General features: G+C 46.1%; 1 protein-coding gene across 3 annotated transcripts; it reads right to left on the bottom strand.

Moving 5' to 3' along the window:
- Window positions 1-623: 623 nt before the first annotated feature.
- Window positions 624-6886, bottom strand: LOC143364538 (dynein axonemal light chain 1-like). Of its 3 annotated transcripts, none has more exons than XM_076804833.1 (5): window positions 6521-6886; window positions 5889-6130; window positions 3823-4100; window positions 3587-3751; window positions 624-3386 (listed from the first exon to the last, which is right to left on the bottom strand). In XM_076804833.1, exons 2-4 carry the CDS (start codon window positions 6085-6087, stop codon window positions 3605-3607), a joined length of 624 nt encoding a protein of 207 aa, XP_076660948.1. In that variant the 5' UTR covers window positions 6088-6130; window positions 6521-6886; the 3' UTR covers window positions 624-3386; window positions 3587-3604. The 3 variants fall into 3 exon arrangements, with proteins under 3 accessions (XP_076660948.1, XP_076660950.1, XP_076660949.1); XM_076804835.1 differs by lacking the exon at window positions 6521-6886 and adding an exon at window positions 6295-6370; XM_076804834.1 differs by lacking the exon at window positions 6521-6886 and adding an exon at window positions 6221-6313.
- Window positions 6887-14487: the final 7601 nt, after the last annotated feature.

Below are 14487 nucleotides of genomic sequence, written 5' to 3'. Positions count from 1 at the left end.
TCATTTGGATATTACAGACATAGAGATCGCAGAAAATACACGGAGAATAGTGTATATGTTACAGTGAAACACCGACAGTGAAACCATGCACTAATGGTGAATGTTGAACATGTTGGAGATTTATATTTTCTTCTCCGTAATTCAGTCGCTATAAAACGTCACGCCAAGTCGTGATTAATTTCGGGTTATGTGCGTTACGTTACATTTCCTCATAAAAAAGGTTTAGGGTCAGGGTTAGGGTTAGGGTTAGGATTAGGGAATCACTTGGGGGTAGAAGGGGGTGAATCGACTTTCGTTTTTTTGACTCTTCTGTTTTGGACCTCCACCAGAGCATATCTGTGATTGTCGACATACACCGGACAGGGTTCCGAATATACAACAATGTAATAAAATATTCGATCTTTCACCGACGTATTTGGTATCTGTTGACATGCACCGGTGAAAGTCGACAGATACCAAATATGTATATTCGGACCCTGTCCGGTGTATGTCGACAATCACAGATATGCTCTGGTGCAGGTCCAAAACAGAAGAGTCAAAAAAACGAAAGTCGATTCACCCCCTTCTGCCCCCAAGTGATTCCCTAATCCTAACCCTAACCCTAACCCTAACCCTAACCCTAACCCTAAACCTTTTTTATGAGGAAATGTAACGTCGTAACGCACATAACCCGAAATTAATCACGACTTGGCGTGACGTTTTATAGCGACTGAATTACGGAGAAGAAAATATAAATCTCCAACATGTTCAACATTCACCATTAGTGCATGGTGAATGTCAACATTTACCGGTGTAAGTCAGAAATAAGGGTATTTAGCAAATATTTCGGACATACACCAAGCGACTATGTGAATGTTGACATTCCCCGGTGAAAGTCGACATTCTCCAGATTTCGGTGTTTCACTGTAACATATACATCATTTGGATATTACAGACATAGAGATCGCAGAAAATACACGGAGAATAGTGTATATGTTACAGTGAAACACCGACAGTGAAACCATGCACTAATGGTGAATGTTGAACATGTTGGAGATTTATATTTTCTTCTCTTCTATTTTCCACCGATCCGTGTCAAAAACTTTTGGCCAAACTTTAATTGTTTATCAATCAACGATGCTCATACTCTTGCTCACTCTGTACAAAGCTTTTCAATTGCAACGAGACGTTCACGCAAGCTCTCACAGACCAACCGTCAAACCAAAATTTGCTTCCTAACAATCACGTTAATTTAAAAAAGTATCAAAAGTATAATAGTAATTTAATAGCGCTACACATGATCTGCGGTATTACGATGGGATACACGAACCATGACGCTCAAATTGAATTACTTTGAAAATGTATCGTCTTGATGATATCTTTAGATCCTGACGATGGAGGATCGATAGGCGAGAACGAATACCTTTTGGTGGTAGACTGCGGATCTTTATGCGTTTGTAATAGGAACAAGTAAAATGTATAATTGTAATGACGTTAGAAGAACTTGAGAATGTTATTACATTTGATGTACAAAATTTATTTAAAGAAGAAATATTATCTTCACTCGACCCGCGTTTCTTACGATTAATTTGGAAGCTTTCTGTTTCGCACACAGATCCGCAATCTGGTAATAATACATAACAATTGTAAAGCCAGGGGTCTGATCAATTTGACCCCGTTCTTACATACGTTCTAACAACTATTCTCGTTTTTACAATATATCTATATATAATTTACATACAATACATTTCCATACAATTCATTTACATACAATACACTGTCAATGCGGTCCCGAAAGGCCTTCTGGGTAATGGTCATTACGCTCGAGATAATGACCCAACCGGGGCGAACAGAAATATAGTTTCGAACACTGAAGCCCCGTCGACTCAAACCCTACACCCTGGTTTCGAATCTAGGGGCCAAACGTCCCCGGTCCCGTCCCGGTCTTCAGGCACCGCACTGACACATCCACTCGGTCAATTTACAGTATGTGCAGATTTTCACAGTTTTTTAATTTCGAGTCCTCCTTGCCAAACAACCAAGTAATTACACGTTTGGCTTTCATACTGGCACGTACGATGGTTTTGGACGTGTACCAGTGTCCGCCGCCTGCGGCCCCGTTCGCGGCTCCGTTGTCCGCGTTCTTCAGCCGAATCTGGTGGAGTATCCCGACCAGAAGGTGATCTACGTTGTGGTTGATGGCAACCGAGATCTCGGCGTACTTCACCCGGTGGGTGCACGCCATGCACTTGCCGTCTAACACGATGGAAAATTCAATCAGCGACCGTTTCACCCTTTCAGTTCGAGTAACTATTCTAAAAGTGGAGCGAACGACATCAGATTTGTGGGATGAATGGTTCATTGTGCGTGCGTGCGTGCGGGCGACCGGATCATGTTGCGACGGTCCGGCGCCGGTATGTTTGGAAAACTCGAGTGACTGAGGAGGCGTGAATGAAAAGTGTTTAGGTCTAAGAGATAGGAGAGTTTGTGTATTTCTAAGAATGAAAGCGACGGATGCAAGAAACAGAGTGCAAGCGAGACGAATGCAAGGGGGTGAAAGACTATAAAGCGTGGATGTTCGGGAAGAGCGGAGAGAGTAGAGTTGCGACTGCCTTGCGAGAAAGAGTGTTAATCGTGTCAGCGTTATTTCTTCTAAATATATTAATATTCAGTAAAGTGTTTCAAAGAGATTAATCTCCCCATTTCCCAAGATTCCTACACTATTGATTCTGAGGAACAGAAATTATTTATCACCCGGTCGGATGCTACTGAATTTCTCAACGGGTCTAATGTAGTTATGTACTTTTTGAAACGAAATCATGTGCTGAATAACTGAATACAAAGTGTAGAAATAAATGTAGAAGTCTGTGGTAATACATTAAGAGAAAAGTTTTCAATTTGCATGATCTAGATGAAAATATATTTAGGAGGATTTTGTAAGGACTCGACGGGACAGAATCTTCGAGGTTCTATCTAAGCAACGACGAAAAATTCCAACGTTCTGATGCACCGAAGAAGAATCGTCGAGGAACATCATTATCTGATCATTCGAGTAACTAGCTCATTTCTCTCCAAGGAAAATCCATTAGACGGGGCCAATGATTCACAGTTTCCAGACAATAGAGTTCACCGAGCCTTTTTGGTCGGTGGACGCTTAGAAGTTTAATCGCGAGATTAACCCCGTATGTATTATGAAAATGGCCCTCCTATGGGCACGCAATATGTCTATGTCGAACGCAACAATGTAGCCGGAGCCATCGAGAGCTTCTTCTATTCGTATCAAATTCTTTGGAGCGGAGCGACGTGAATGGTCGACTGAAGAATATTGACGATACATTACAACCGTGGACACAAAGGTGACGAATTCCGAACGTTAATTCTTACGCCTTCCTGATGTAGATTGAAATCTGTATAAAGATATAAAACGGTCATATAAATACAATTTCCGATCCATCGATTAAATTGAAAGGTAATATGCTCACAAAGTATAAATCAATACGATTACGAAAAATATTACTAAATCTATACAGGTTCATACTTGACCAAATAAAGAATCATACAAAAGAAACTCCAAAAACAAATGTACAGAATATTAAATAAACATTACCATAAAACTGCTGTATGATCATATTAAGCTGTTTTCCGATTGGGAAGGACAGTCAACTTTTTGCGTTTGAGTCGCGCAGCATTCTTCCGTTCGTATTATCGGCTCGCCGTCTAACTTTTCCAACGTCGGTAAGCGTCGAGCGACCTCTGACCTCCACTGCTCCAACTAAAAAGAACGAATATTAAAAGTTAATCAAATTATACAATTTTCAAATGAAAAAGGTAGCTGTAAAGTACCTCGACGCTTTCGTACAGCGGATTACCAACGAATACGAGGTCCTGGAGGTTCGCGAGTTCCTGAAGCCTGTTGAACTCGTTCCAGTCTCTCACCAAGTTGTTCGACATGTAAAGGACACGAAGATTTCTCATCGCGTTGATTCCCTTTATTTTCTCGATCAGGTTGTAAGAAATCCAAAGCTCCTCCAACGTGTCCCCTAAAGGCTCCAAGCCGGAGAATCCTTTAATTATGTTACGACCCAGCGATAGGACCCTCAGGTTCTTCAATGTTCCGATCCCTGTGTCAAATGAGAGAAGTTTAATTAGACGGGATGTTTTAAAGGAATCTATACAAGCTGTTTTCTTGGAACCTAATGAAGATTAACACCACTTCCTATTTCAAAAAATATTTAAGGCCTTGCTATGCCCTTAGCACTAAAATAATGAATACCGTTCTAAAAGATTGGCCCCTTTGGATCGTTTAAGTTAAAAAGGAAGTTTTGATGATTTCATTAGATTCTGAGGAAGCGATTAACGTTGAATTGTATCCAGATAAAACGGAACGCTCAAGTTAAATGAAAATAAAGGCGACCTGAATTCAAGAGGATGATCGCAATACGAAACGGCGCAAGATCTGCGTTCAATCGAATTTCCAGGCGATCGAGTTACATTAATTGAGCCACAGTTACGTGTCAAGGGAGTAAAGTCGCGTTCATCAGAGTCTGGCACTATTTCGCGCAGCCCGGAAGACGTTGGGGGCGCTGCGAGCTCCTCAGACTCCCTACTCCACTACTCAGTCCCCACTTTGTAGACTGCGAGATTAATATACGCGGTAGAACAAAAGTACAGATTAATAGGCAGAAGAAGTGGGTAGGAAATGAGTGGCGAAAATGGGCTTCATTTACGAATTTTTATCTTAGGAACTGTTTGTCCGATTGCGCTAAATTTTTTTTTGTTTTATTTAGAAAGGATTGGACTATAGTAATATAATTTTTTCAACCTCGATAATTAACTGTATAATGTCGGAAAATGTAAATGAATTCTTTCTTTACGTTTTTAGTTGAAAAATGTAAATGAAGCGACCATGGTGTGTGGGAACGAGGGAATTTTCGGACGCGGAAATTCCATCCTTCCCAAGTGCATGCCATAGGAGGTCGGGTTGAGGGCCAGGTCATTTAAGTGACGATTGCCAGAACCTTTCGCTATTTAAATTCGAAATACTTTGACACACCGCGTATTTGGTTGCGAATGCCGCTGCCGGACATGGCGTCACATCAGTCCGCTCCGCGCATGCGTAGTGCATTGGGAAGGGAGCCAATAAGAGCGAAGATGCGCAGAACGAACGTAAATTGGTTTCTGAACGATGCCAGACTCTGATGAAAGCGACGTTAGGATGGCCAGCATCTGCGGTCCATTTATCGTGCTTCGTAATGGAATTGCGCATGCATTATTATCTGTCCTGTCGAACGCCCGTCTTATTCATTATCCTCGTTCCCTTTCCCCCGTTCCGACCAAACTGAGAATCGCTTTCTCGTTGCGGATGTAAAATGTTTAACAGTGAATCTCGGGAGTAATATTTATTGCGAAAAAACGAATTAAAATTCAACCCTCCGTAAAATATCCTTGAAGCCCCACATTCATTATTTCTATTCTTTAATTCCCGTTTCATTCTCTCATTTTACTGAGGTAGGGACATTTTTGTTAAAGAATTCTACTACCGCCGTGTAAACGAAAAATTTCATCACCTGCAATTCTTTCAACTCAAACTATGTTACTTATCTTGCATTATAATTGTTTAGATAACACTGTGGGATTCTTGTTCTAATTTACCCAAACCTGCTTCGAACAAATTTTGATCACTGTACTTGTTACTGTACTTCGCGAGCAAAAGGCGGTGATTTTAGCGCCAAAAATATACTTGAAGCAGAATTTAAGATTGAATGAAGCAGAAAATTGCTACCTGAGTAAACAAATCGAATAGTCTAGTCGAAATTGTTTAGGATTTATCGATACGAGTAGAGGAAAGATAAAAAGAGCCTGCAAAAAGGATACTAAAATTTTTCTAAAGATAGTGGGAGAATATTCACCTGCAATCTTCTCGATCATGTTCGTCGATAACGAAAGTTTCTCGCAGTTGGTCAAACTCGCCAAAGCATTGTCCATCTTTTCTATGGGAGGCCATTGAAAGCTCAGACTGACTTCTGTCGCCGTGGAGGCCTCTTGTTCGTTGTCTTCTTCCCATCGTCGAATGGATTCTTTGCAAGTGGACGGTTTTACGGTGGCCATGCTGCTCCTCGATCATCATCGATCATTTCAAAACTGTACGAAACTAGAAAAATCATCGAAAATATCGAAACATCACAATTTTGTAAAGCTTCAACGAAAGAGATGAACTTTAATGATCTTTTGAGGTACTTGCAAATAATTTAATGATCGCGTGTAACAAAATCGATGATGTATTATTGAACAATTGGTTGCAAACAAATAACTGACCGTAACGGATAGCGGTTGATGAACGACTGGGGAGAAAACATACACGCACGAAAAAACAAAAGAACGAGAAACAGCAGCTTTCGCATCAAGGCGGACACACACCGCGCGGATTCCACGGGCACGCACAACGCACCCGCAACTCGCTTACATGCAAACACGCCGAGCTGCTTCGAGCACAATTTCGCTTCGAAATCTTTTCAACATGTATAAATTCGAAATTATTCACCCTTCTCGATCCGGAACGTTGAAACGCGACGAACCGGTCATCTGTCACTTGCCAACATTTCGTTGCGACTGCTTGTCGAATAAAATACGTTTCGCGTGTATCACCAATGTCGTTTATTATCGTTTATAGTCGGTTCGAGGTTCAAAGAAATCGACATTCGTTTTGCTTCGTGGCAAGCGGCCACGACTGGAGCCTGGCAATATCTGGCACCAATCAAAATAATCGATGCCCAGGACGCATGCGTCTGGCGTCGCTTACTTATCAACGAAGCGTCGCGATAAGATTTACGAGGGACGTTATAACATTGAAGAAATACAGGTCTTTGAAACTCGAACCCGTGTACATTCGTCACCTGTAAACGAAAAATATAATTGTTAACCAAAATCTAATTACGCTTCACTTTTGTTACGTCACTCGATTGAATTTACCTTTGATTGATTTCAAGATTAATATGGTATTTAATAATAATTAGTGGATTACAATGGCTGCCGGTGAAATAGTCCGCTTTGTAATGCGTATTAAATTAATTTCAACTTGATAATCAATCCGTGTGAATAATGCGCTGTATTTCATTCACGCCATTTTATAAACATCAATCATAATCCTTTCACGATTCAATTCATTAGTAGAATTAAAAATTATTTCCCTGAAGGTTGTTGAAACATCAGTGGTTATAATTTTCAGGGAGTTTCATAAATACTTAAACTGTCGATTAAAATTTCTCGTGTGAAAACAATCTTTGGGGAAGATATTTTTGTTTAAAAAATTGATCTGATTATTTACTGCGGAAGTAACTGACATTCGAAGGCATTTCAGATTTTGAGAAGCATAAAATAAAATTGAGAAAAAGCCTCGTCATCCATAATAATTTTAAGGGTCAAGGGTAAAAGGAATTTATACATACTGTAACAGACCTGGCTGCGCCAGGCCTGTTCCGAGCCGAACGCGGCCGACGGATACCGAGATCCGCCGGCACCCGCGAGCGCCCCTGCCATGATGGAACCCGCCATGATGAAATACCGTCGCGCCGGATACAGGACGACGCCGGAAAAGTCGGCCGCAAACCGTACCGCACCGCACCCCCTCGCCTAGAAGACGAGAGAGACCAGCCGGAAAACGGCCTCTTTGGCTTTCCGCCACGCTCGCGAAAAGACGTACGTTCCGATCCGATTTCTAGCCGCCGATACCGACCGCCCGATCACGACCGGAATCGCCCTTTTACGACGCCGAGAAGCCGCCCGCTGAATACGACTCACGAGAGTGTATTTATACCCGCGAAATAGTAATCGCGAGTGTGCCGAATTTTTCCGCGACCCGCGAACCCCGAATACGCCGCTGCGTACTGGACCACCTGGAGGGCCGACCCGAACGCCGAGCGATCGAGACCCGAATCGCGACCTCCGACCACCGAAACGCGAAGCCGGGACAGTGACGAACATTTTGAATACTCGTGTCGTTAATCACCCTTGCTCGACCGTCCGCGTCCCGCCGCAACCCTCGCGTTATCCCGTCGCGAACCCTGGCACGGCGAGCCAAATCCATCCGCGAGGAACCCGTTGTTTCGAGGTCCGCCGGGAAACGGACCCGTTACATGGCGCCCGAACAGGGACAGTGTAACTACGTGGGACAGGCTGGATTACGCCCACGTGGGAGTTTTCGAGGTTAATTGTGCCGCGGAGTGAAGTGAAACTAGACGCGCGTGCGCCGCCTAGTGCTATCCCGCCGCGACAGTGCCGGTACACGCGCGCCGCCTGCCGCCACCACGACGAAGCAGGATCGCGGACCGAACGTCGGACAAGCGCGAACGTTCTAATTACCGCATCGAGGAAGTCGGGGCGGATGCACCGAGGGACACCCGCGAGCAGCAGTACCAGCCGGATCACCGACAGATCACCATCACCCGGGACACCAGAACAGCGGGGCCAACGTTGAGCCGAGTGCATTGAACGTCTGACGGGCGACCTATACAGGATGACGGAACCCGGGGTGCAGACGCGGAAAATGCTATCCGCCGCCGCGACGGTTCGAGAAGCCGGACCCGCTCCGCAACATTGACCGGATCCGGAAAAGCGATTTCACCACCGACGGGAAAGACCCGCACGCGTTCCTGGAACGCGTGGAGGAGATCCAGACAACGTATGCGATTCCAGACGAGGACGTACTCCGGGCCGCGCCTGAAATGTAACGCGGACGAGCGCAGGCTTGGTACCGGAGCGAACGGGAGGAAATTGCTACCTGGGACGAGTTCAGGCGGGCATTCCTCCGAGCCCACACGTCACCACAGACCCGCTATCAACACGAACGTGCCGCCCGGGAACGAAGACAGCGGGACGAGGAGCCGTTCACGGATTTCGTGACGGATATCACCACGCTGATGCGACGAGCCCAGCTACCACCGTCCGAGAGACTCGAGCTGCTGCACGAGAATATGCGGACGAAGTTCCGATATCTCCTACCCCGGGGATCCGTACCGGACGTGAGGACGCTCCGCGAGTGAGTCCAGGAGCTTGAGCGCATCGAAGAGCAGGAGAGACGGCCGCGCCGAACCCCGACCTACGCCGCCACGACCGAACCGACCTCGACGACCACGAGCCGCGCCCCGCCGTCGGGACAGGCTCACCACGCCGCCCAGCTCCCCGGGCTGGTGGACCCCGACGCCGTCACCGCCGCCGCGGGCCAACCAGGGAACCCGCCGTCGCAGGACGAGGAGGAGGCGCCGAGCGGGTCGCGCCGAACGCCAGCACGCAACCCTGAGTCACTGGTCGGACTCCCTCCCACCGGATGCCCTGGGGAGGCCAGTAGGACCGGACCCCGTCGGGGCGCAGCCCGCCCTCACCGCAGCGGTCTGGACCATAACCGAGCCGCCCCCGCCGGAGCGGACACTGCGCCCGGTGCCAGCGCCGAGGCGCCTACCGACGGCCGCCGCCACGCAGACGATCGGGGTCCAAACTGAGGACGCCCCGCCGACCTCGACACTCACCGCAGCCGCGCCAGCCCGGACCCGACCGACCCAGAGGCCGACCCGGGGGTCCGCGACACGGCACCGCCCGGCGAGACCGACGAGGGCAGAGGACGGGGGACCCCCCCAACGGGGGCTACGCTATCCGCGACGCAGACTGTCGCAACCTGCGGTGGGATCCGATCCCCTTTCACGGACCGCCCCCGACCTACCCCAGCGTCTGGTTTACGCTGTCGACGGGCCGACAGGCTGAGGTGCCGCTGCGCCTGGTCGCCCAACGCAGAGCGTACGTGACGATCCCGCCCGGCTTCGAACGCTGGAGGCTGCTGTTCGGGAGCGACGGCCGCCTGCTGCGTTGTTTCCGCCGCCCGCCGTCCATCCGGATCCCGGATGAGCCGGCCCTACCACGCCCACGTCGCCAACCCGGACGCTGCCACGACAGTGAATAGACACAACAGTGGAACAGTGGACAAGGTGCGCGAGGACGTGGCCCCACGGGGCACCCGCGACTTCACCCCGGCGGGGGTGAACGAACGCTAAACGTAGGTTAGGCTAGGTTAAGTAATGTTAAGTGTACAGTGTCGCGTAGTTTAAGTTAGGCTAAGGGTACAGCGTTCTAGTAGGATTAAGATAGGTTAAGTGTACAGTGCTCACATAGGATTAAGATAGGTTAAGTGTACAGCCCCGCGTTAGAATAAGTTAGGTTAAGTGTAGCAAGTAAGGTCCCGTCCTGCCGAAGTAAAAGGACCGTCTCGCGCTCGCCGCCGTGACGTAAGGGGGGGGGGGTAACAGACCTGGCTGCGCCAGGCCTGTTCCGAGCCGAACGCGGCCGACGGATACCGAGATCCGCCGGCACCCGCGAGCGCCCCTGCCATGATGGAACCCGCCATGATGAAATACCGTCGCGCCGGATACAGGACGACGCCGGAAAAGTCGGCCGCAAACCGTACCGCACCGCACCCCCTCGCCTAGAAGACGAGAAAGACGAGCCGGAAAACGGCCTCTTTGGCTTTCCGCCACGCTCGCGAAAAGACGTACGTTCCGATCCGATTTCTAGCCGCCGATACCGACCGCCCGATCACGACCGGAATCGTCCTTTTGCGACGCCGAGAAGTCGCCCGCTGAATACGACTCACGAGAGTGTATTTATACCCGCGAAATTGTAATCGCGAGTGTGCCGAATTTTCCCGCGACCCGCGAACCCCGAATACGCCGCTGCGTACTGGACCACCTGGAGGGCCGACCCGAACGCCGAGCGATCGAGACCCGAATCGCGACCGCCGACCACCGAAATGCGAAGCCGGGACAGTGACGAACATTTTGAATACTCGTGTCGTTAATCACCCGTGCTCGACCGTCCGCGTCCCGCCGCAACCCTCGCGTTATCCCGTCGCGAACCCTGGCTCGGCGAGCCAAATCCGTCCGCGAGGAACCCGTTGTTTCGAGGTCCGCCGGGAAACGGAGCCGTTACAATACTTTACATATACCCAAGAGTACCATAATTTTCTGAATTTCCAAGGTGGGGATCCAAGTTCAGGAAATTGTACGAACTTCTCAATTTCTAAATTCTAATTTCGTCAGATGTATCGTGTATCTTTCTACTGAACATTCGCTTAAAAAATACGATTCACCCCCTTCTACCCCCAAGTGATTCCCTAATCCTAACCCTAACCCTAACCCTAAACCTTTTTTTATGAGGAAATGTAATGTAACGCACATAACCCGAAATTAATCACGACTTGGCGTGACGTTTTATAGCGACTGAATTACGGAGAAGAAAATATAAATCTCCAACATGTTCAACATTCACCATTAGTGCATGGTGAATGTCAACATTTACCGGTGTAAGTCAGAAATAAGGGTATTTAGCAAATATTTCGGACATACACCAAGCGACTATGTGAATGTTGACATTCACCGGTGAAAGTCGACATTCTCCAGATTTCGGTGTTTCACTGTAACATATACATCATTTGGATATTACAGACATAGAGATCGCAGAAAATACACGGAGAATAGTGTATATGTCACAGTGAAACACCGACAGTGAAACCATGCACTAATGGTGAATGTTGAACATGTTGGAGATTTATATTTTCTTCTCCGTAATTCAGTCGCTATAAAACGTCACGCCAAGTCGTGATTAATTTCGGGTTATGTGCGTTACGTTACATTTCCTCATAAAAAAGGTTTAGGGTCAGGGTTAGGGTTAGGGTTAGGATTAGGGAATCACTTGGGGGTAGAAGGGGGTGAATCGACTTTCGTTTTTTTGACTCTTCTGTTTTGGACCTCCACCAGAGCATATCTGTGATTGTCGACATACACCGGACAGGGTTCCGAATATACAACAATGTAATAAAATATTCGATCTTTCACCGACGTATTTGGTATCTGTTGACATGCACCGGTAAAAGTCGACAGATACCAAATATGTATATTCGGACCCTGTCCGGTGTATGTCGACAATCACAGATATTGTCTGGTGGAGGTCCAAAACAGAAGAGTCAAAAAAACGAAAGTCGATTCACCCCCTTCTTCCCCCAAGTGATTCCCTAATCCTAACCCTAACCCTAACCCTAACCCTAACCCTAAACCTTTTTTATGAGGAAATGTAACGTCGTAACGCACATAACCCGAAATTAATCACGACTTGGCGTGACGTTTTATAGCGACTGAATTACGGAGAAGAAAATATAAATCTCCAACATGTTCAACATTCACCATTAGTGCATGGTGAATGTCAACATTTACCGGTGTAAGTCAGAAATAAGGGTATTTAGCAAATATTTCGGACATACACCAAGCGACTATGTGAATGTTGACATTCACCGGTGAAAGTCGACATTCTCCAGATTTCGGTGTTTCACTGTAACATATACATCATTTGGATATTACAGACATAGAGATCGCAGAAAATACACGGAGAATAGTGTATATGTTACAGTGAAACACCGACAGTGAAACCATGCACTAATGGTGAATGTTGAACATGTTGGAGATTTATATTTTCTTCTCTTCTATTTTCCACCGATCCGTGTCAAAAACTTTTGGCCAAACTTTAATTGTTTATCAATCAACGATGCTCATACTCTTGCTCACTCTGTACAAAGCTTTTCAATTGCAACGAGACGTTCACGCAAGCTCTCACAGACCAACCGTCAAACCAAAATTTGCTTCCTAACAATCACGTTAATTTAAAAAAGTATCAAAAGTATAATAGTAATTTAATAGCGCTACACATGATCTGCGGTATTACGATGGGATACACGAACGATGACGCTCAAATTGAATTACTTTGAAAATGTATCGTCTTGATGATATCTTTAGATCCTGACGATGGAGGATCGATAGGCGAGAACGAATACCCTTTGGTGGTAGACTGCGGATCTTTATGCAAATTATCCCTTTTCCTGAGAATTCCAGACTGCGGATTTTATGCGTTTGTAATAGGAACAAGTAAAATGTATAATTGTAATGACGTTAGAAGAACTTGAGAATGTTATTACATTTGATGTACAAAATTTATTTAAAGAAGCTTTCTGTTTCGCACACAGATCCGCAATCTGGTAATAATACATAACAATTGTAAAGCCAGGGGTCTGATCAATTTGACCCCGTTCTACTGACAACACATATCCGACCGGAATTTTTTCTCTGTTCATCCCTCTGTTCTTTTCTAATCAATAGACTGTTGATTTCATACATTTATAACACAAATGAGTAGATGAAATGCAAAATAAAAAGAATACTAACAAGAAAAGAAATGACTGTCCAGGTTCTGCGTCTTGCAATATTTATTTTGCTTAAAGATCCTCTGCGAAGGAATTACGATTTCATATTTCGTTCTTGTTGATGGATCATTTCAATTCACGTTGATTTAACCCCGTACCGTGTAATAACGAGTCAGACTCGTGATAAACATTTCAAACAAAATCTACTAAATGTTATAACTTTCTTTCCGTAGTCAATATTTAACGATAAATATAACACACACTTTCTTTCTTCATTTGTGAAATTATTAAGGATGAACAAGCTCTAATCACTGTAACCCCGATGAAAACAACACAGGGTTAAAGAAACTAGAGCCATTTGGTTGGATATGTGTGTTCACGCGGTTTGTTGAATTTTAGAAAATTGCAGTTGATACGAACGCATAAAGATCCGTGGATCGGTGGTAAAGTTTGGCCGAAAAATGATTTTTCAAAAGGTGAGAATTGCCTGGATAAGAATCGCGCCGGTTCCATCCCTGTATAATCCGTCTTCAGGCACCGCACTGACACATCCACTCGGTCAATTTACAATATGTGCAGATTTTCACAGTTTTTTAATTTGGAGTCCTCCTTGCCAAACAACCAAGTAATCACACGTTTTGCTTTTACACTGGCACGTATGATGGTTTTGGACATATACCAGTGACCGCCGCCTGCGGCCCCGTTCGCGGCTCCGTTGTCCGCGTTCTTCAGCCGGATCTGGTGGAGTATCCCGACCAGAAGATGATCTACATTGTGGTTGATGGCAACCGAGATCTCGGCGTACTTCACCCGGTGGGTGCACGCCATGCACTTGCCGTCTAACACGATGGAAAATTCAATCAGCGACCGTTTCACCCTTTCAGTTCGAGTAACTATTCTAAAAGTGGAGCGAACGACATCAGATTTGTGGGATGAATGGTTCATTGTGCGTGCGTGCGTGCGGGCGACCGGATCATGTTGCGACGGTCCGGCGCCGGTATGTTTGGAAAACTCGAGTGACTGAGGAGGCGTGAATGAAAAGTGTTTAGGTCTAAGAGATAGGAGAGTTTGTGTATTTCTAAGAATGAAAGCGACGGATGCAAGAAACAGAGTGCAAGCGAGACGAATGCAAGGGGGTGAAAGACTATAAAGCGTGGATGTTCGGGAAGAGCGGAGAGAGTAGAATTGCGACTGCCTTGCGAGAAAGAGTGTTAATCGTGTCAGCGTTATTTCTTCTAAATATATTAATATTCAGTAAAGTGTTTCAAAGAGATTAA

The sequence above is a fragment of the Halictus rubicundus genome, unplaced genomic scaffold, assembly GCF_050948215.1.
Source record: "Halictus rubicundus isolate RS-2024b unplaced genomic scaffold, iyHalRubi1_principal scaffold0661, whole genome shotgun sequence".
Taxonomy (NCBI): domain Eukaryota; kingdom Metazoa; phylum Arthropoda; class Insecta; order Hymenoptera; family Halictidae; genus Halictus; species Halictus rubicundus.
This window is presented reverse-complemented; position numbering and strand designations above follow the sequence as displayed.